This window comes from Bos grunniens, chromosome 10 (assembly GCF_055505025.1).
Source record: "Bos grunniens cultivar Pamir isolate PY7600 chromosome 10, Bosgru_T2T1.0, whole genome shotgun sequence".
In the NCBI taxonomy this organism is placed as follows: Eukaryota; Metazoa; Chordata; class Mammalia; order Artiodactyla; family Bovidae; genus Bos; species Bos grunniens.
Genome location: NC_141174.1, coordinates 13,113,874 through 13,136,006, shown reverse-complemented (window position 1 = coordinate 13,136,006; position 22,133 = coordinate 13,113,874). Strand labels below are relative to the sequence as shown.

The window sequence follows — 22,133 nt, the reverse complement described above, 5'->3', positions numbered from 1 at the left end:
AAGTTTAAGGACCCAAGAAAATATGATCCCCTCCCCTGCTTTTATCTTTGCCACCTGAGTTCTACACCAATTGAGAAAAACAAATGCTAGTCTGGCAGAAATGAACTTTGATTTTTATTAGTGAGAGCACTGATGTTGAGATATGTGGTTTACATGTACTGGATTTCAGAATTAGAATTGCCCTCTAGCACGCTGATTCAGGACTGGAGTGGGAATCTCCCCTGAAGCACGTCTGCTCCTCTAACAGCCATGCAGCAGATGAATGAGTGACATAAACTGATGTTTCCCAAGGCAGCGTGTTCCCATAAAGCACATGCCAGGGGCTGAGCTATGGACATATGGTTTCTCTTTGCAGATGGTCCTTATATTTCAGATTTTGTCACTCTTTTTTTCTGGAAAGCTATAAAAGAGGGAATAAAGAGATACTAGTATGTCTTGCTAGTGAAATTTCTTCAAAGTGGAAGGTCATAACAGGAGAAAGAAGGAAGAGGGAATTCCCTTTCCCTTCCTTCTGCCTCTGAGGTATTACAACTTGGTTTGTTAAATTTTATTTTATTTTTGTTTTTTTTTTAATGGCATGTCAAATATCCTGAAACATACATATAGTTTGATAGTCTTCTAATCCCAGTTGAGTTCAAATATTAAAGTAACACACACAAGCTAAGAGAATTCAATATTGTTCCAAGGCACTTACTGAATCTCCATGACTAGATGAAAACAAAGACAATTAGGATGGACAATTAGACAGTATATAATATAAAAATTACTTTTTGCTTACAATTTACAAAATGTATTATTTTTACAATCTTTGATCTCTGATAACTGGTAAAGCTGGCTGTATGAATCCAGCAATTTTAAAAATCAGAAACTATTTTCTAAAACTTCAGGGCAAATAATTTACAAATAAGGTACACAAAGATTTAGACCATGCAGAAATTTCTTACATCTTCTGTTAATAATATTTTATAACTGCAACTTTATCAAATTATATACCTACTTGCCCTGTACATATACAAAATAATGCATACATGATAAAACATTAGCAAAAAAGAGTAGTCCTTAAACTCAATTTATCATAAAATGTATTACTATATTAACATGTCTACAAGCAGTGTGTAACAGGGTTAAGAGACATTAAGGCAATAATACTTGAAGTTACAAAATAAACCAAACGTAATACTTTTCCTAAGTGTAACATAAGGCAGGTAGATGGTCCCAGCAAAAAAAAGAAAAAAGAAAAACCCACTAAGGTAACAATCTATACTGCTGTTAGTCCCACATTTTTAAGATGGAATACTATAAATCTGGCTTTCAGTTTGTTAAATTTTGATATGATTTACCCAAATAAATGTTGAGAGAGCCACCTTCTAGTTTGACCACATTAATGCTGTTTTCCTTGATTTTGTTACTAAAATGTGCTGTCTCTTTGTATTTATTTCAAGCCCTCCTTACTGCCCTTGCCCCAGCCACTCACTCTTTCTGGGTAAACCAGGTAATGAGAGGGCTAAGAGATTATTTGTATCAGCTGGAGAGTCTTTAGTTGCACATGTAAGACACCCAACTCAAATGTTTTAAGCATAAAGGGCAATCTATGGCCATATAGCTTTTAAAAGCCCAGGTTTGGTTGACTAGATCCAGGTCCTAAAAAGACATCACCCTGCAGAAACCATCTCTCTCCATTTCGTGATATCGTCTGGGTCGGCTCTCTCACCAGGGAGGCCCTCTCCCCCCAGTTATCGCGGCCTCCAGCAGCCCTGGCTTTTCTTCTTTCCCCTTCAGCAAGCCTTGTTTGCCAAGAATCTCTCTTTCCTAAGTGTTCCAGCAAAAACATGGGGGTGAGTTGGGTTGCTGCTAATTCAGTGTTCTAAGTGTAGTCCCTAGACTGATCACAGAATCAGCACCTTGAAACTTGTTAGGAATGCAGATTCTCGGGCTGTACTCCAGAGTTTTGAATAATAAACTCTAAGGGTGGGCTCAGTGAACTGTGTGATTGAGATGCATGCTTTAGAAGACCAATTTGTTAGTCCATTGACCACACTCTATGTCTAGGGGGATAGAATACCTTGAGTGGTTCAGACTGGGTAATTTGATTATTTCAGGAGCTGTGATGGGGTCACCTTCATCCAGCCCCAGTGGTTTAAGGGTGGAGTGGGGAAGGTAGCTTCCCAAAGGAAAATTATATGTAATTATCAGAAAAAGCGACAGTTGCTAGTCAGATAAAATTAATATGTTCTACAATAGAAACTTTTCCCCAAGCACTGGGTGATGAATTAGGATACCAAGAAATATTTGGTAATGAATGACTAAGGCTTGCTTATTTTATCTTTACAAGGGTTAGGGTAAATAAAACCTTTTCTTCTTACAGTATGTTTTTGTGCTCCATTGTTTTCCTGAATGGAGCAAATGAGTAGATTCATCCTTTAACTTGAGTTGTCCATGATCTCATATCTTCCTCTATAGATGGTACTTTCTGTGCAGCTGCAGGAGGGCATGGAGTGCAGGGCATAAAACTTGGACTGGCCCAGTAATCAGCTCGCCCACTGCAGCCAAGTCAGATATCTGCTATACTGAGTATTTTGTTTTCTGGAACTGAATGTTTGTGTAGAGATGAATTAGATCTACACAGTATCGTAAGGATGCTATTGACAAAACAGGGTCACTTTTCCCGTTTGCATCTCATCTTGTGATTTTTTCACAGGTACGATGGTGGGAGACCACACCCGCTTGGAATTCCACAACATCGAAACTGGTATCATGACTGAGAAACGTTACATCTCCGTGGTCCCCTCCAGTTTCATTGGCCACTTGCAGAGCCTTATGTTCAATGGGCTGCTCTACATTGACTTGTGCAAAAACGGAGACATCGACTACTGTGAACTGAAGGCTCGCTTTGGACTGAGGAACATCATCGCCGACCCTGTCACCTTCAAGACCAAGAGCAGCTACCTGAGCCTGGCCACCCTCCAGGCCTACACCTCCATGCACCTCTTCTTTCAGTTCAAGACCACCTCCGCTGACGGCTTCATCCTCTTCAACAGCGGTGATGGCAACGACTTCATTGCCGTTGAACTAGTCAAGGGGTAAGTGGATGACAGCGCCTAGGTATCTTAACACCAGCCCTGCAGAAACTATGGATATGAAAAGACCGTCCATTCTACTTTCTATTCCTGATACATGCTGTCACCCCCATTGATTAAAAATGTCTGTGTAATGATTAAGGCAGGAAGGGAGAGAAATTCATGAGTTTATTGAAAGATCCTCTGCTAACTCAGTACTCTCAAGCTTTTTATTATGAAATGTAGTCCTTTAAACCTATGGGAAAAAAAGGAATTATTTTTGCAAAACAGGGATATAGTCTGTGGGGCAGTAAAATCTGTGCCACCAAATTCATGGGAAGAAGTGAAATATAGATATTTTCAGTACTACCGTTATCCCATATATGCAAATTTTATAAAGCTGTTCTTGGTCCAGGATATTTTACTACTGAGTGTTAGGATGTAGTTAAAACAAGAGCAAAAAAAGAGACCAAAACCCAAAACACAGATCCATAAATGACTGTGAATTTCAATGTCGCCCCCTAGTGTTTCGCAGTGTACCAGCCGCTGTGCTTTGCGACTCGGGGTTTTTACTTGGTAGTGTTAAATAGATTTAATGAGTTAGAACTAAAATGCAGTCTGATGGAATATGATCTGACTATTCTTTAAGATCCCCTGGAGAAGGGCATGGCAACCCACTCCAGTATTCTTGCCTGGAGAAGCCCATGGACAGAGGAGCCTGGCGGGCTACAGTCCTTAGAGTCGCAGAGAGTCAGGCACTGCTGAAGTGACTTGGCACACATTCTTTATTCTTAAATCAAGCTTTAGTTTTCCTTGCATGATGCCAGTCTCTCTTGGGGCGTTTGAAGCCCCCCGTGTCAGTTAGGTACACGTTACCATTAAACTGCATTAAACTACTCCAGGCAATCTCAAGTCATTGGGTGCTTGTGATCTCCCCCAGGTACATACACTATGTGTTTGACCTCGGAAATGGCCCCAATGTGATCAAAGGCAATAGTGACCGCCCCCTGAATGATAACCAGTGGCACAACGTCGTCATCACCCGGGACAACAGTAACACCCACAGCCTGAAAGTGGACACGAAGGTGGTCACTCAAGTTATCAATGGCGCCAAGAATCTGGATTTGAAAGGTAAAGCTTGTAAAGACGTTTATCCTCCTTAGAGCTTTCAGTGGAAAGGCTGTTCCCGGCAGTAAACTGCAATTTAGGAGCACCGTGCAGTTTTGATACATTATATATATCCTGTTTTAACTACACTGAATTATACCAGAATGCAGTTTATTCAGTTTTTACTTTGCCCACTCCTTAGGAATGCTCTGTTTTCCCTGTAAACCTTGGGTGTGTGGGAACTGAGTGATGAATTACAAAACGTGGAGAGGTCATAATGCAGAGGAAGGCACATAGGTTTTGGAATCTCAGCTAAATCATTTACTGCCTGTGTGACTTCAGTAAAATTTTTTAGCCTTTTTTTCAGCTTCTATACACTTTATTTTTTCAAAATGAGGATAATAATTGTTACTACATTTATGGGCTGTTAGGAGTTTTGATGAAATAATGTCTATAAAATTCTCAGCATATTATTCATAACAAGCACATAAAAAGGACTCAGTAAATGGTTGTTTTGTTGAAAATGTTGTTAATCTTTACTTCATCATAAAATGGAAACAATAGCTACCTCGTGGAATGGATATGGTGATTACAATTTGTGAGATGATGTGTATAAAATGAATGACACTTAAGAAATGTTAAGTTTCTTTTTTATACAGTGTGGAAACCCTGTCAATAATTTTGTGGATGCTGTTTCCGCCAGCTGTGTTACCGTTACCTGGGTAACGGCGAGTGGGCTTGGCTTTCGTTGACACGGCTCCCTTTACCCATTTGCTTTTCCTACCCGTTTTCCTTTCCAGGTGACCTCTACATGGCAGGTCTGGCCCAAGGCATGTACAGCAACCTCCCAAAGCTCGTGGCCTCCCGGGATGGCTTCCAGGGCTGCCTGGCATCAGTGGACTTGAATGGGCGCCTGCCAGACCTCATCAACGATGCCCTCCATCGCAGTGGGCAGATCGAGCGGGGCTGTGAAGGTACCACCTCTGTCTTTTTAAGCTGCAGCCTTGTTGCAAGCCTCTTTGCTGCCTCTGCCAGTGCTCTTTCCTCGGTTTACCTTCCATCCCCTTCCCCGTCTGACCCTGTGTCACCATCGGTGTCCTCTTGTCTCTGGCTGAGTGTGTCAAGACATGTGCCTCAGGCTCCGGGAATGCATGTTGGCACATGTCTGCTCAGTGTCACCTTGCCATAGAGGACCGTTCCTGGCACAGACATCAGGCTTCTCCTGACTCGTGTCTTTGCTTCCTGCATGGCTGAAAAGGTATCAGGGACTTTTACTTGATATCTGAGTACATGAGGAGTCACAAACCGGGGACTTCTGTATGGGTATCACCGTGAATAAAACGTATGTCACCAACAGTGGCTGCATTATTTAATGCAGACTGAGCGGGAGGTAGGAAAATGGTGTCAGAATGCCTCCATGGGGGAAGGGAAGGAACAGTTATTGAGTACTTACTAGGTGTCAGGCATCCTTAGGCAGTTTCTCAGTGTGGTGGAGTGGAACAGCATGGGCTTTGATGTTGTAAAGATCTGGATTTAGGTCCAAGTAGTAGTTCTTGTCAGCTGTGTGGCTTGTGGCACGTTAATTAACCTTTCCGAACTATGTCTCCTCATCTGTAGAATGGGACAATAAAACGTGTCTTGGAAGGTAATATATGTAAGTCAGAGTTAAATGTAGAATGCCTGGTACATACATAGTAGGTACTCAATAAGTGGTAGGATTATCATTTACGAATTTTATCTCATCTGAGACATATAATAGCATTGCATGCCCACCCATGCGGCACAACAAACCATGCTCAGCCTATTTCTGTAGGTAATACACTGTCTCTTGAGATATTAACAGAATTTTATAGGTCTTTTGAGTCCAATCAGTTCTTGGCAATAAAACCCATCTCATTTTAACCAGCAGGGGATAGCAGACATTCTCAGCCTTCCCCAGCCTCCTTGCGTAGGTTGAAAAGGTGACTCAAATCTAACTTAAGAGTCCAAGAGGATGATCCGACCAGTCACCAGGGCCCTTGTGTTCTTTTGTCTGGTTGAGCGACATGGTCTTTTGTGCCATATATTGTGTTTTCTTATATCCCTCATTAATTTACCACATCAAACCTGTTCGTTCATCTCCTAACTGTTCAGCTTCATTTATTACTCCTGTTTTTCATCAGCTTCAATCCTTCACTTGCCGTCTAGAAGCACCTTTAATAAGAAGTTCCTGATCAACTTCCCAGACTGATCTGTGGCATGGAAATCGTTTCCCTTCACCTGAGAGTCAGCTTCTCATTGCCATTTTGCCTAGTGATAAGGCTTATTGTCCCTATAACCCTTCCAGTTGTCTTTTAGCCAGAAATATTTCTTAAATTCTGTTGGCCAAATACAGTGTGTGTGTATGGGCAGACAGGAAGTTGGGTATCACCAACCATTTAAAGTAGCCACTTTGCCTTCTTCTCCTGAAAATGCCTAATTTCACTCAAGAGTTTTTGTCCTATTTGCCTGCTCTTAGTTCCTTTGGGTATTAAGGGAAATCCTGAACTAGATGCCCTCTTTGGGAATTGAGTATCTTAGTTTAGGACTTTGGAATGACAGGAATTCCAGTTTTTCTGGAATGATTAATCATATCCAGTCAAATCATAATATAAAATTACATGTTCAGAGGCACAAAACACTCTTCAAATGTTAAATATGTTTATCATGCCATCAGTTCTGCAGATTTAGAGGTTAACAGAAATCATCCATTTAGCTCCATAGCAACATTGGCTGATAGAAATATAATGTGTCACATATGTAATTTTAAATTTCCTGGTAGTTACATTTAGAAGAGATTAAAAGTAACAGGTGAAGTTTAATTTTATAGTTTAACTTATCCAAGAATATCCAAAATATTATCTTTTCAACATATAATCGATTTAACATTTTTAGTAAGACATTTTAAGTTTCATATTGAACCTTCAAAATCAAATGTGTATTTTGTACTCAGTGCAGACCACATACCTTTAAGGTACCCAATAGCCATTTGCATCTATGGCTACTGTATTGGAGGCATGGTTCTATAGAGTATAAAAATTGGGGTATGAGGAGGTAAAGTTGTAGCACTGGATTAAAAGAAAGTCTAAACCAACCTTTATAAAAGTGGATAAAAATATATAGTGCAAAGGTGGAATGGACCCCATGTAAGAGAGCTTTAGGGGAAGTCATGGGAACATTAGGGAAAAGAAATTGCCCATCTGATGGGAGAAAATGCTCCTGACCCTACCTACAGCTCGAGGTGCAGTTTGGCATGACTCATCACAAGCATGATGATGGGTTCTGACCTTCCTCTGCGTATGGGTGATTGTTCAAAGCTGAACACTGTGGCTTGATGGCTCTATCACCCACATCTATGGCAAGTCCTATGGGCCTAATAACACTGCACTCTATTGCCATGGAGATAATTATGATGGTTACTCATGGTGCATTATGAGTGCCCCACTGGGTGGCGGGAAGTGGAGGATGAGCGCTCAGGGAAGAAAGCCCTTGTTTATTGTACACAGATGACTGAGATAATTAGCGTAAGGGGCCAGGAAAAATGGCCAAAAAGTGGGTTAAGGCATAAATTACTGTCATCGGAAGTTTGCACTATTGTGAATAAGACCTTGTAAGAGATCCCAGGCGCTTTTTAGAACACTGTGGAAGATAATGGGGAGTGAAATGAGGGGCACAAAACCTTGGAAAGACTCCAGAAAAAGAACCATCCTCACCCTGAATCTCTGTACATAGTATGGGACCCTCAAGAAGGCCTTTGACAACTAGGCAGTCACAGGAAACAGAACACATTTCTTGATGTGTCATTTCTATGCCTAGAACAGGAAACAGGTAGGGGATAAGGATTCATTACTGAGGAACTAAAACCTGAATCTCGCCAAGATGGTGGGTGTGTTTTATTCTTACATAGCTGGGATACACAGGCTAGGGTATATTGTGTGTTCTTGTCAAAGTCATTTGTAATGACCCTTCAAGATCCCTAAGTAGTAGTTGTATTACTTTCCCTATCATATCTAGCCCAAAAGAGTCCAAAATTACTTTAAAGATTCATCAATCCACTACTCTTTGGCACTCAATTGTTTATAATAAGAGAGAAAAACAAATCCTGAATTAGATTTTTATTTTATGTTTTTAATATATGCAGAGTGCATAATTTAAAAGTTGAGTGTGATTTCTGAACAGCTTAGCCAACATCTAACTGTGACCTGCAGCCTCTCAGTTTGGGCTAGGGATTTTTGATATTGTCTGATTCAATACTTGGCTGGTAAATATCTCTATCTTGAGGCCAGCTTTGCTGCAGAAACCAAGGCATGTATTGGCTAGAAATTCGACCCCACACTTGCAGGTGGTAAACATCTGAGAGAAAGCATGTGCTTCATTTGGAGACTGGCATAAATAAATAAAAAGGGCATTGGGTTGGGTGCCATTTTGCCCACCGCCATTTGGGTTTGGCTCCATTTTTTATAAATTAAGCCAGTTGAGATGGTTAGGTGTCCCCAGATCACTTCCCTAGCAATGCCCACTTCTGGTGCCAGTTTCCTTGGTGGCATTTTCAGGAGTTTACAAGGGACGCTCCCCGGCAGCTCTTCCATGCTCAACTCCTCCATGTGCAGAATTATTTTTGTGGGCTCCGTTTGGTTGTGCACACGTGTCTTTCAGTCTGGCCACGTCCTGTGCCTCTTTCTTGATGTTCATCCTGACCGATGGGCAGTCGTTTCTCTGGGCCATCTGCCTTGGGGTTGCTGTGTGGTTGTGGGAAGGCTCCTGTGCCGCTGCTTGTGCCCTGTCCCGTCCGGCGTTTCCCCCGCCCCCGCTCTGCTGTCGTGGCTCTGATGACCGAGGCCTGCTCCACCCCTGGTCTGTGCATTCCCTGTCTGTGCTGTCTCTGGAGAAACCTGTGGAGCATCTCAAGTGTCTGTCCGAGTGATGTTGGTTATGCCGATTGTGTGTTCATTTCTGTAATGTGACCCCTCGTTTACTCCACCTCTTACTAACCTCTGGTTATTGTTTTCACCTCTTCTGTTCTTTCGCTAACAAAGTTGCGTTGACCAAAGCTGACCTGCAAGGTAGAGAAGGTTCTTGTTCCCATTACCACTTTGGACTGAAAGAAGTCCTCTGTCACCCTTGAGATCTTTTCTCTAGAGGCCTTCAAGCTGTCACACCTCTTGGACAGCGGTGGTCGTGGGGAGGGGGCTGAACCCTGTGTTCTTTACAGACAGTGGCAGAGAACCCGGATCACTGCATGAAAAAGAACTGCATGGGCGAGGAGGCTTGGGGATGGGAATATGCTTCCATTTGGAGGTGATCAAAGAGGTTTGACAGCACCCTATGTGGTGATGACCCACAGACGTATTAATCCATTTCTGGAAGTGCCTCTCCAAGTAGTTGTCATGGAGCAGGTAGGCTCCTTTTAATTTACTCATTCCAGACAGAAGACAGCACTTGGAAAAAGAAAATAAAAGCCCATTTGTGTTCTTAATTTATTATTTTCTGGGTCAGGGAGGTCATTTCTCAGAGCAGGAGTTTTGAGTGTTTGGAACTTATGAAAGAGAATGCCTTGTTCTCTTAACTCATTTTAAAGACATCTTTTAGGCATTCGGGATATATTAATGTTATTAAAACATTCTAGAGATTTGTGTCCCCAATTGGGGATTTTGATGGAGCACTTTAATTTCCTGTTTTGTGATTTCACAGGAAAAAAGTACTCTTGGGGAGGAAGAGGTCTATCGATGTATCGATTTTATCCTGAATCCCTTTGATAATGTCTGCATGTTAGATATCAGTGAATATCTACTGCAGAAACTGCTTCTCCTACCATTCAAAGAGGCACCTTTCAAAGTCTGTAATGGTTCACCTGTCCTGTCGTGTCAGAACTTTGAAGCGGAAGAGCCAGGCAAGACCCAGCCTTTTAGCCGTCTTTCAGCTGAGAGTGAAGATGGGTGGGGCAATTGAGCCTGGGATGGCTTCTGTGAATTCACAATCAGCACCAGTTGTTAAAATTAGGTAGATGGAGTTAGCTTTAACATAATACTTTTGGGGCTTCCCTGGTGGTCTAGTGGTTAAGAATTCATCTGCCAGTGCAGGAGACACGGGTTCAAGCCCTGGCCCAGGAAAATCCCACGTGCTGGGGAGCAACCAGGACCATGTGCCACAGCTACTGAGTCAGTGCTCTAGAGCCTCTGAGCGGCAGTTACTGAGCCCAAGGGCCACAACTGCTGAAGGCTGTGCCGTATAACCTGTGCTCCACAAAAGGAAAAGCTAAGTCAATACGAAGCCCATGCACCATAGTAGCTGGCCACAACTAGAGAAAGCCTACGCACAGCAGCAAAGTGTGGCAAAAAAAAAAAAAAAATTACTTTTCACCTAAAAGATCATTTACTTTGCAATGAGTTGTTAAATGTCATGTCAGTAACCAGCACAAGTGTCTGTCTCTTGGGTGGATATCAACTAGCAGAAGTCTCTCTTAGCCATTTTACTCTCACTCTTTCTTCTTCATCTCAGCTTAGCAGATTCAGCAATATGCTAATATGTCATAAAATTGACGAAAAGAGCATGCACTGGGTTAGTACTTTGAAGTCCTAGGTAGCTGTACAATAGCTTTCCATTTCATATATATATGGCCCTTTCAATGATACGAAAGGCTGTTGTTTTTAGACATTCTATTCAGTTTTCTAACTAGGTCTACTCCATGTTACTCTGTAAATGAATGGGAGATAAAAGAGAGCGGGATTTGATCTAGAAAAGAGACGATTCAAGGTTGTCAGAGCTTCTTGTGACCAGATACTTTTAGATAAAACTAGACAGCTGCATCTGCCCCTAGACTTTATGGTTTTTCATGGTAAGAACTCTGGATTTGGAATTCCCAGAAATTTACAAGGGGACTTCATATGTAGCAAAATGATCTGAAGGTTCCCATTCAAAGGAGAAATGGTTTATAGGACTCATAGTTCATGTCTATGCCGTACAATAAATTGTTGACCAAAGTGTAGATATGTATCTGGGGACATAGTAGTTTAGAGTGTCCTAAAATGCTCATCTGTAGAAGCAGTCTAGTCATCAGTATGGTTTCTATGTTGCTACTCCATAGTCATCAGTATGGTTTTGATGTTGCTACTCCATTGACCAAATTCTCTTCCATTCTTGCGATGACTCACCAGTCTCTTTGTGGCAGGAGACTGTTATTCTTTGTAATTATTTTGAGTCGTATTACTCTTTCTGGATATTATGGCAAAAGACCTTTTAGAATGCAAATGCCTGTCCTTTCTGTTTTCCTGACATTGGGGTATGGGCCGTTACTCATACTCGCCTTTTCAGCTACAGCCTGTGGACACAGATAGTACTAACTACCCTAATTGTGAAGGACAGTAAAACCATTTGACAAGGAAAGGAGGCTAAAAATGAGTCTAAAAAGTAAAGGCAAATCATATTCAGAAGGAAATATAATGGTGGATCTAGGAAGTGGCACAAGTGTGACAAGTCAGCAGCTTGAATCCTCTTGTCCTTGTGTTGTTGGGGTGTTTTTTAAAATATGTGTTTATTTGTTCGTTTATTCATTCATTTCATTCATTCTTCTCCACAACAAAGAGACCTGTAGGAGATCAGCCAATAGCCACACTGCAGAGTGAAAACCCCTACGCTAGAGTGACCATGGAGCTGGCTGTGTGGTCTGGGAGAAGGGCTGCTGTGCTGCCTGGGGTGATGGTGGGTGCTCAGGAGAGATTTTCTAGGCAGACTTGGAACTGAGTCTGAAGTAGGACATGTTTTAGGTAGATGAGAGGTGGAAGCTCAAAGAGCTTGGCCAGTTTGAGCACCTACCAGAAGCTCCGTTTGGCTGAAATAATGGGCATGTGGGGATGTGACTGTGGATGAAGTGGGCCCAGTTGGATGGAGACAGGTGACATCAGACCTTTTGTGGAAGTCATTGGTCTTTACTCTGGGGGTGCTTTAAGGAGGACAGAGACTCTGGTCAGATTTTCATCTTTTCAAGTTCACTCTGACACCCAGGTGCAAGATGGATGAGGAAGACAGGAAGTAGAAGCAGAGAGTGGTTCAGAGGGAAGTAGCATCTTCCAAGACAGAGGGAAGAGCTGTGAAACTGACACTTGGTACTGGTGTGGGCTAAGAAGACAAGTATGTGTCTTTCTGGGATTTAACCTTTGACGAATGAGGAAGAAAAGGAACTTTCTCTCCTGTGTATTTCCTTCCCACCCCACAGTGTTGCTGTGTTTCACAGCAGATGCATTTGCACATCATGACCGAAAGTGTCAAGGAGGAACTTGATTGATGGCCCGGGTTCAGATCAGACTTTGCACCCCTCCAGTTTAAGAGGGAGTAAGAGTTCCCTTGAGACCCCTGTGAGGTGCTGCCTCTCGGAGAATTACAGTCCCTTGAACTTCAAGGTCCTTTGAATAGAATAACAATGTCTATGGGCTTTTCAGGGGTAATTTTCTGATTCCTTTTTATTTGTAAGAGGGGTATTCCTAGAGCGGAAAAGATTCCTAAAAGCTTATCCATAGAAAGAAGCTGCTCAACTATAAAAGCAGTATTAAGTTTGGTCTGTTGGGAGTGAGGCAGATGAGTCATAATCACCAGAAATAAAGGAATAGCTCTTTATTGGGTTAGGTGATTAATCAGAATATCCTCTCCCCACTTTCTATCACATTGTCCTCTTAGCAACTTCTATTTCTGGAGATGAATAGCTTCTTTTATGGAATGCAAATTATCCCTCTGCTTAGATGATGGACAGGTGGGTAGGAGGGGCCAAGGATTGATCAGATTTGGTTCCAAGTGCTGCGTGTCTTGAGTCGGTCAATAAATGTTTTTGGTTTGGATACCTTGAAAACCTAAACATGCCTTCGGGTCATTCTATAAGAGTTGCCATCAGCCAAATACTTTTAGTGAGTAATCCTCCAGCTTTCCTTACCACAAGAAATATAGTTCTTCACTTCATTTTCTTCAAAGCTAAGAGCTGTATTCCTTTCTTGATTGTATTTTATGTGATTCAGTGTTTGACCTAATAGAAATCAGGTCCTCAAAAATGGTTTGCATTATGGGCAATAATAAGAGAGATAGGAATTACATGGAACTTCCCACAGTGGTTTCTGTCTTGTCTCTCAACATTGCATGACAGAGGTTTTTCACGAAAGAACTGTAACTGTGACTTGCTGCCTCAGTGTGTCTCATTTCTGCACTCCTGACTGATTTACCCAACTAAAACGGGTAGAGAGAACTTAATTTTCTTTTCAATGGAATTGATAATACCCTTTACTGAGGGTCTCCTTTGTGCAGGCACATGCTAAGGACTTTCTATACTGTGTCTCTACAATGATAATGACCTTGCATAGTAGATGTTTTTATTCCCAGGTCAAGGATGACTTTATAGGCTTTGCATATGTTGCCGAATTCAATCCTTACACCATGTACAGAATCCTTACACCTTACAGAAATGTTACAGATCGGGTTTTCTTTTTTTTTTTTTCTTATAGTTCTAGTTATTAACACCTTACACCATAGAAACAATTTCTATCTCTTTTATACAAATGGGGAGACGGGGGCTCAGAGAATTGAGGTAGCTGGCTCAATTTCACATTACTAGTAAGTCATAAAGCTGGATTTTGAAGCTTATGGCCTTTCCCATACTATGCTATGGGGGTGTGAATCCAGATTTGCATATTTCCAAAGCAGAAACAGAACAGAGATGACCGGAGAGTATCCAAGAGGGTCATCCAGCTGAATTTATGGTTGATGGTTTTCATGGCAGTACTAGGTCACTAAGTTCCGGATGATACTGGTACAGTGTTCATTAAAGCAATTGAAACTAGTCTTCTCTGTCATTGAGCCGACCTTTGAAATCCCTTCTCTCTCTCTTTCTTAAAAACTACCCTCTACTACTCCAACAAGTTGCTCGATCAGTGCTGAGAAAAGAAGGAAAGGCAGAAAAATGAGGCCCCAGTTTGTATTTTCTGAGGCAACGTTGACTTTTGAGGACCTGTTCATGGTTGTTAAAAAAGAAGGGGTGATCTGATCTAATCATTTGACCTTTATTACCCAGACAGCCTCTGAAAATAGGATGGGTTGAGCAAGCATTCTTGGTTTTATGATATATCATTCTCTCACCTTTACACACACCCCATTCCCGTGACCTCTCCATTGTCTGGAAGCGTCCTATGGGTAAATCGCTTTTCTCACCAAGTATAACTACTCTGTGTTGTTTATTGGCCATCAAGGGAAGTACTGTGCTAGAGCTGGCATCAGCACAGGAATTTTCAGGAATTTTCCCAGCTGATCCATATCATGTAAGACGTATTATGAATACCTTGAGATTGGCTATAGAGAAAGTATTTTATGCTATAAAAATCAGCTTACAGAAATGTTACATATCAGGTTTTCTTTTTCTTATAGTTCTAGTCATTGAATATTTAACAGTGCAGAGAACCAAAGGCCATTGGAAATAAAGAACTCATTAGGGCATCTTAGTTTCCACCAATTTTCATGTCCATCTTGGCTAATTTATACTCAATGTGTGATGAGAGGGTAAAAGTTATTGAGGAGAACAAGGGTGCTACTGAACTGCCCCAGTGTCCCCCCAAATGCTCGATTTTATCCTTAGTGTTTTTCACTCATTGTCCTAACCAATGGACTGTTTTGAACCCTTGATTGAGGAGAAGGAGCCTGAGCATGCTTGATGGGACCCTTCTGATCATAAGCTAAGGCATAGGTCCAGCCTTCAAGACAAAAATGTAAGAAGATCTTGGGAACACAGTTACTCTTAGGTCTTTCTGCAATGAAATTTGATAATAACATTTAGGACCCTCTTCTCTGGTTTTGCTTAATCTTCTGTGAAATGGGAACCAGAGTGTTCACTCTCAGCTGTTTCTTTATGAAGAGGGATGCTTGACACATTTAAGGATCGTAGCTTTCTTACTTTAAATAGAAATGAGCTTGGTTGCTGCCATTTAAAAGGGATGAATGGTATATTGTCTGTAAATGACTCTCTTTGGGAAAGCCAAGAGGACACAATACTGTAAACATAGATGTACTTTGAGAGCTACGGCAGCATCCTTGCTGCAGGGACCTAGACACACATGCAGCTCAGTAAGGATAACCTTATCCCTAACGTCATGATGGAGGACGGTTCTGACAAAATGTGGTCCACTGGAGAAGGGAATGGCAAACCATTTCAGTATTCTTGCCTTGAGAACCCCATGAACAGTATGCGAAGGCAAAAAGATAGTACACTGAAAGATGAACTCTCCAGGTTGCGAGGTGCCCAACATGCTATTGGAGGAGAGTAGAGAAATAGCTTCAGAAAGAGTGAAGAGGCTGTGCCAAAGCAAAAACAATGCCCAGTGGTGGATGTGACTGGTGATGCAAGTAAAGTCTGGTGCTGTAAAAAACAATATTGCATAGGAATTCGGAATGTTAGGTCCAAGAATCAAAGTAAATTGGAAGTGCTCAAACAGGAGATGCAAGAGTGAACACTGACATTTTAGGAATCAGTGAACTAAAATGGACTGGAATGGGTGAATTTAACTCAGATGACCATTATATATACTACTGTGGGCAAGAATCCCTTAGAAGAAATGGAGTAGCCTTCATAGTCAACAAAAGAGTCTGAAATGCAGTACTTGGGTACAATCTCAAAATGACAGAATGATCTCTGTTCATTTCCAAGGCAAAATATTCAATATCACAGTAATCCAAATCTGTGCCCCAACCACTAATGCCAACGAAGAGGAAGTTGAATGGCTCTGTGATGACTTACAAGACCTAGAGCTAACACAAAAAAGGATGTCCTTTTTATCACAGGGGACTGGAATGCAAAAGTAGGAAGTTAAGAGATACCTGAAGCAACAGGCAAAGTTGGCCCTGGAGTACAAAATAAAGCAGGACAAAGACTACCAGGGATTTGCCAAGAGAACACACTGGTCATAAAAATCACCCTCTTCCAACAACACAAGAGATGACTCTACACATAGACATCACCAGATGGTCAATATCAAAATCAGATTGATTATATTCTTTGCAGCCAAAGATGGAGAAGCTCTATACAGTCAGTAAAAACAAGACCAGGAGTTGACCTGGCTCAGATCATGAACTCCTTATTGCCCAATTCTGACTTAAATTGAAGAAAGTAGGGAAAAACACTAGGGAAAACCATTAGGTCAGGTATGATCTAAATCAAATCCCTTGCAATTATACAGTGGAAGTGACAAATAGATTCAAGGGACTAGATCTGATATACAGAGTGCCTGATGAACTGTGAATGGAAGGTCATTATTGCCCAGAAGGTGGTGATCAAAAACATCCCCAAGAAAAAGAAATGCAAAAAGGTAAATTGGTTGTCTGATAAGGCCTTTCAAAAAGCTGAGAAAAGAAGAGAAGTGAAAGGCAAGGGAGAAAAGGAAAGATATACCTATCTCAATGCAGAGTTCCAAAAAATAGCAAGGAGAGATAAGAAAGCCTAAGTGATCAGTGCAAAGAAATAGAGGAAAACAATAGAATGGGAAAGACTAGAGATCTCCTCAAGAAAATTAGAGATACCAAGGGAACATTTCATGCAAAGATGGGCTCAGTAAATGACAGAAATGATATGGACCTAACAGAAGCAGAAGATATTGAGAGGTGACAAGAATGCACAGAAGAACTATACAAAAAAATAATCTTAATGGCCCAGATAACCATGATGGTGTGATCACTCACCTAGAGCCAGACATCCTGGAATGCAAAGTCAGGTGGGCTTTATGAAGCATCACTATGAACAAAGCTAGTGGAGGTGATGGAATTCCAGTTGAGCTATTTCAAATCCTAAAAGCTGGTGCTGTGCAAGTGCTGCATTCAATATGCCAGCAAATTTGGAAACGCACGAGTGGTCAGAGGACCAGAAAAGTTTAGTTTTTATCCCAATCCCAAAGAAAGGCAATGCCAAAGAATGTTCAAACTACCACACAATCGCACTCATTGCACATGCTAGCAAAGTAATGCTCAAAATTCTCCAAACTAGGCTGTTGAAACAGTACATGAGTCAAGAACTTCCAGATGTTCAAGCTGGATTTAGAAAAGGCAGAGGAACCAGAGATCAAACTGCCAACATCCCTTGGTTCATAGAAAAAAGGAAGAGAATGCCAGAAAAACATCTACTTCTGCTTCATTGACTACACTAAAGTCTGTGTGTGGATCACAACAAATTATGGAAAATTCTTAAGGAGATTGGAATGCCAGACCACCTTAGCTGCCTCCTGAGAAATCTGTATGCAGGTCAAGAAGCAACAATTAGAACCAGCCATGGAACAACTGACTGGTTCCAGAGGGGAAAGGAGTATGTCAAGGCTGCATATTGTCATCTTGCTTATTTAACTTATATGCAGAGTACACCATGCGAAAAGCCAGGCGGGATGAAGCACGATCTGGAATGAAGATTGCCAGGTGAAATATCAATAACCTCAGATATGCAGATGACACCACTCATATGGCAGAAAGTGAAGAGGAACTACAGAGCCTCTTGATTAAAGTGGAAGGAGAGAGTGAAAAAGTTAGCTTAAAACTCAACATTCAAAAAACAAAGATTATGTCATCTGGTCCCATCACTTCATGGCAAATAGATGCAGTAACAATGGAAACAGTGACAGACTTTATTTTCTTGGACTTCAAAATCACTGCAGACGGTGACTGCAGCCATGAAATGCAAAGATGTTTGCTCCTTGGAAGAAAAGCTATGACCAATCTAGACAGCATATTACAAAGCAGAGACATTACTTTGCCGACTAAGGGCTGTCTAGTTAAAGCTATGATTTTTCCAGTAGTCATGTATGGATGTGAGAGTTTGACCATAGAGAAAGCTGAGTGCCAATGAATTGATGCTTTTGAACTGTGGTGTTAGAGAAGACTCTTAGTCCCTTGGATTCTAAGAAGATTAAACCAGTCCATCCTAAAGGAGATCAGTCCTGAATATTCATTGGAAGGACAGATGCTGAAGCTGAAGCTTCAGTGCTTTGGCCACCTGATGCAAAGAACTGACTCATTTGAAAAGACCCTGATGTTGGGAAAGATTGAAGGCAGGAGGAGAAGGGGAAGACAGAGGATGAGATGGTTGGACGGCTTCACCGACTTGGTGGATATGAGTTTGAGCAAGTTTCAGAACTTAGTGATGGACAGGAAAGCCATGGCTTACTGCGGTCCACAGGGTTGCAAAGAGTCGGACATGACTTTTGGACTGAACTGAACTGAATGTCAAGAATACTTCTCAGGAAGCCTTGACACTTCTGGTTCTTTTACTTAGCAGTAGAGGCTGTAGATTGATCAGGAAGCTGGTAAGAGTCTTTCATACACACACACACACACACACACATACGCACAAGTATGCAATTGGTTGGAACCAAGATGCCCTCATGAATTCTGTATCTCCAGTGGCCTTTGATTCCTGGCCTTGTTAAATCTACATGTCTTCATCTTCCTTTTCTTTGTTCTTTCTTTTTGTTTTTCTTCCCACTCAATTACTGCTTGGTCAGCCTTCCTCTGTGAAGCAAATTAAAACTGTAAATTGGAAAGGTTTATGAACTTACAGAAGTAGGAAATAAAATTGGAGCTGGATGATATCATTGTAGGCAGCCCATGGCAGCTCCCTGTGGTTCCTTCCCATGTCAGTGCTTTATATGAGCCAGCAAATCCTTTGATTGGCACAGTGTTTTACTCTTGTGATGCTTCACATTGAGGTTGTAATCCCACTGTGCAGATGCCTTATGCTGTGTGATTAAAGATGATGAATCTTGTTAAACCAACTGCTCCAGGTGCCCACTAGTGGGCTACCAGCCTTAGCCCTTTAGAATAAATGCATATTGGGAATCAGACCAGATGTATCATCACCAAGCCCACCTTTCCATTATGGCCAGGACCAGCTAGTGCTGGTTATTTACCTGTTTTAAATCGGAATGTTTGAGGCATAGATTTGGTTAAGTCCTCCTCGGCAATAACAGAAATTCACTCCAAATACGAGTGTCCTGTGCTTCCAACAGCAGTTCTGTCTCAAGGACCTGCAAGTAATAAAAGGCAGTCTGTCAACTTTTGATTTTCTGGACCGTGAAGAGGAGGTGACTGAGTAAGTTTGCATTTACAGCAGAGGTAGATTTTAGCAATAACAGGCATGAAATGACTGTCTGGGACAGTTCTTAAAAAGAAAATCCCAGGTTCAAGCAGAATGATGAGAAATTTGTGGCAGCCATCAGAGTTTTCACCTGAAAAAAATAAAGAACAAAGACATAATGTGATGCTTCTCCATAAACTAAAAACCAAGATGGGAGTTAAAACCGGAGTACCTACTAACATCATTGACAACTTGTTTAGTCTTTTCATGCATCTCTCTGTCGCCTTGTCACTTTCCCTACTACACAAAGAAAAGTCACTATCTTTTCTCAAAAGAATATGTGACTATTTTAGTGAGCATTGATTACATATTAAATGCACCATCCCTATGCAGGGGTTCCCTGCAGCCTTAGCGCAATTTGAAGTTATTGTTAATAATAATTGAAAAACTTTCTAAATATATAATTCCAAAAGTTTATATTATCCTACTGTATCTTAAATTTTAGGTTTATTTGGAAGAATGTTTTAGGTAGGATTATTGTCTTTAGGAAGATCTATTATCTTTATTATTATATGCATTTGATACAGATGTTTGTCCGTGTACTTAGACAAAGCTAGATTGTCCTGTTTATTTTTAACTGGATTTTGAATTGAAATAGGATTTGAAAATTTTTGTTGTTAAAACAGCCACATTCTTACATTTAAAAAGTTATCTTTCTCTGGTTTTAGGTTAAAAGTACCTTAAGTTACTCTTGTTAATCTAATAGCAACACACACCCACACACACCCACACACACACAAGTTTATTGATGTCCATAGAGGTCAGTTGTGGTGTTTGCACACCTAGGTTTGAGACCTCATCCTGCTTCTTATTCCCTGTGGGACCCAGCACAAATCAAAACAAAACAAAACACACGTAACTGATCTATGACTTAATTCACTTTTCTGAAATCCTTGCCTTCCAATTTGATCAACGGTCAAAGAATTCTTTTATTTTTGAAGTTCTGGGTGTCTTCCATGAGAAGATCATTCCTGTTTTTTTTTTTTTTTTCTTTCTGATTCTTTAATACTTATAATTGCTTTATCCTGTGTTTACAAAGAATAAATACGTGAACCATTCTACGTAGATAAGTGCTGGGTAATTGCCCTACTTTGTTATTGTTATATCCTTTGATTTGCATAAGATTGAATTATTTCAGTGGGTGTGCAATTGGAAGCATTGTTAAAGTTTTTTCTTTTCCTTTATCTATTTCTCCAATGTTTCTTTCTTTCTTCCCTTCTTTCTTTCTTCTCTCTCTTTCTGTCTCTCAATTTGGAAGACACTGTGAGAATATGGAAAACAGATACACATATAAGATACAGTCTATTCAGGAAAGGATGTACATAACAAGTTTGAAATAAAGAAAGGAGCTTATATTGCTATTCAGAAAGTATTTTTCAGTCTAGTCTCAGCTCACACTCATTCAGCACAGTTACCGCATGCTTTTCGTGGGCACTGGCAACCCAAGAGTCTGTCCCAACATCTCCTGAGATTGAATGAGTCTAATAGTTAAATTAGAGGAGGAAATGTGGTCAATTAAATACCACCACCGCCACCACCACTACCCCCAAAACATTTGGTTCCAAATAGAAAATTGCTTATATGAGTTGTTATTGTTAAGTTTGGTGGATAAATTATTAGTTAGGAAAACCACAGGTTTTCTTTAAGTCATGAAAGAATTTTAACCCTTTATTTTTTGATTCTCTTGTTCTTTCTTTCTTTCAATAATATTTTTGAGCCCTTATTTTATGCCAAAGACTTTATCAGAAATTAGAGAAATAAAAAGTGAGCAAGACAAGCAAGGTGTCTGCCTTCAAGGGACTCATATTCCACCAGGATGAAATAGACATGAAAGAATGTAATAAATAATTTATTACTGTCCATGATGTTGTTGTGAATTAAATAAAGAGGGAAACAGGCTGGAAAGTAAATGAAATCTTGATGGGGACTTCCTCAAATAGGAGAGTCTGAAGAAAGCCCATTTTGAGCTGCAACTTAAAGAAGGAAATGAGTCAGTTATCTGAAGTTCTGTAGGAAGGACATTTCAGTCTGTGGGTTGAGCAACAGCGGCAGACTTGAAGGCAGGGGTGGTCTTGAAATGTTCAGGTTGGGGGTGGGGGTACTGTGTGGTCCTAAAACTGAGCAACCTCAGAATGACCCAAAGGACTAGTCTTGCCTCTGATTCCTGAGCCCTGCCTCCAGGCAATAGGTCTGGGTGGGGTCTGAAAACATTCATTTCTCACAAGCCCCCAGGGCATGCAGGGGCCACTGACTAGGTGCCCAGACTCTGAGCATCATTGTGTGGTGAGAAATCAGAAGGAAGAGAGCTTGGTGTGTGCAGGTGAACGAACAGTAGGAAATGAGGCTGGAGGAGGAGGCGGGGGACCCTGGGATCTCACCCAGGAAAGAAAGTAGGACTCAGACTAGGATGAACAAATCATTGCGGATCCTTCTGGTCCTTCCTGAAACCCTGAAACCTCCCTGGTTCTTGAGAGGATTACCATGCAGTCAGTCTTTGAGGATTATCTGATTCTGAATAGCACTTGCCCCTTAATGTAGCACTTGCCCCTTAATGCATCAGCTGGTAAAGAATCCACCTGCAATGCAGGAGACCCTGGTTCGATTCCTGGGTTGGGAAGATCCCCAGCAGAAGGGAAAGGCTACCCACTCCAGTATTCTGGCCTGGAGAATTCCACAGACTATAGTCCAAGAGGTTGCAAAAAGTTGGACACAACTGAGCGACTTTCACTTTCACCTAATGAATGCAGAGCACATTCTTGTGCGATTTGGAAATGGCCTGTAATTCCCTCTGTATGGAATTCCTGACCAACCTTTGA

The 22,133-nt window shown here is 41.2% G+C and overlaps 1 protein-coding gene across 11 annotated transcripts in view; it reads left to right on the top strand.

The window, feature by feature from the left end:
- The window catches only part of NRXN3 (neurexin 3), a 1,787,606-nt gene that overhangs the window by 835,953 nt on the left and 929,520 nt on the right, over nucleotides 1-22,133 (top strand). For all 11 annotated transcript variants that reach the window (XM_086319413.1, XM_086319414.1, XM_086319426.1 and 8 more), the window contains 3 exons: nucleotides 2,699-3,080; nucleotides 3,997-4,187; nucleotides 4,964-5,137. In XM_086319413.1, coding sequence (XP_086175539.1) covers nucleotides 2,699-3,080; nucleotides 3,997-4,187; nucleotides 4,964-5,137 — 747 coding nt within the window. The remainder of the gene's footprint in view (nucleotides 1-2,698; nucleotides 3,081-3,996; nucleotides 4,188-4,963; nucleotides 5,138-22,133) is intronic.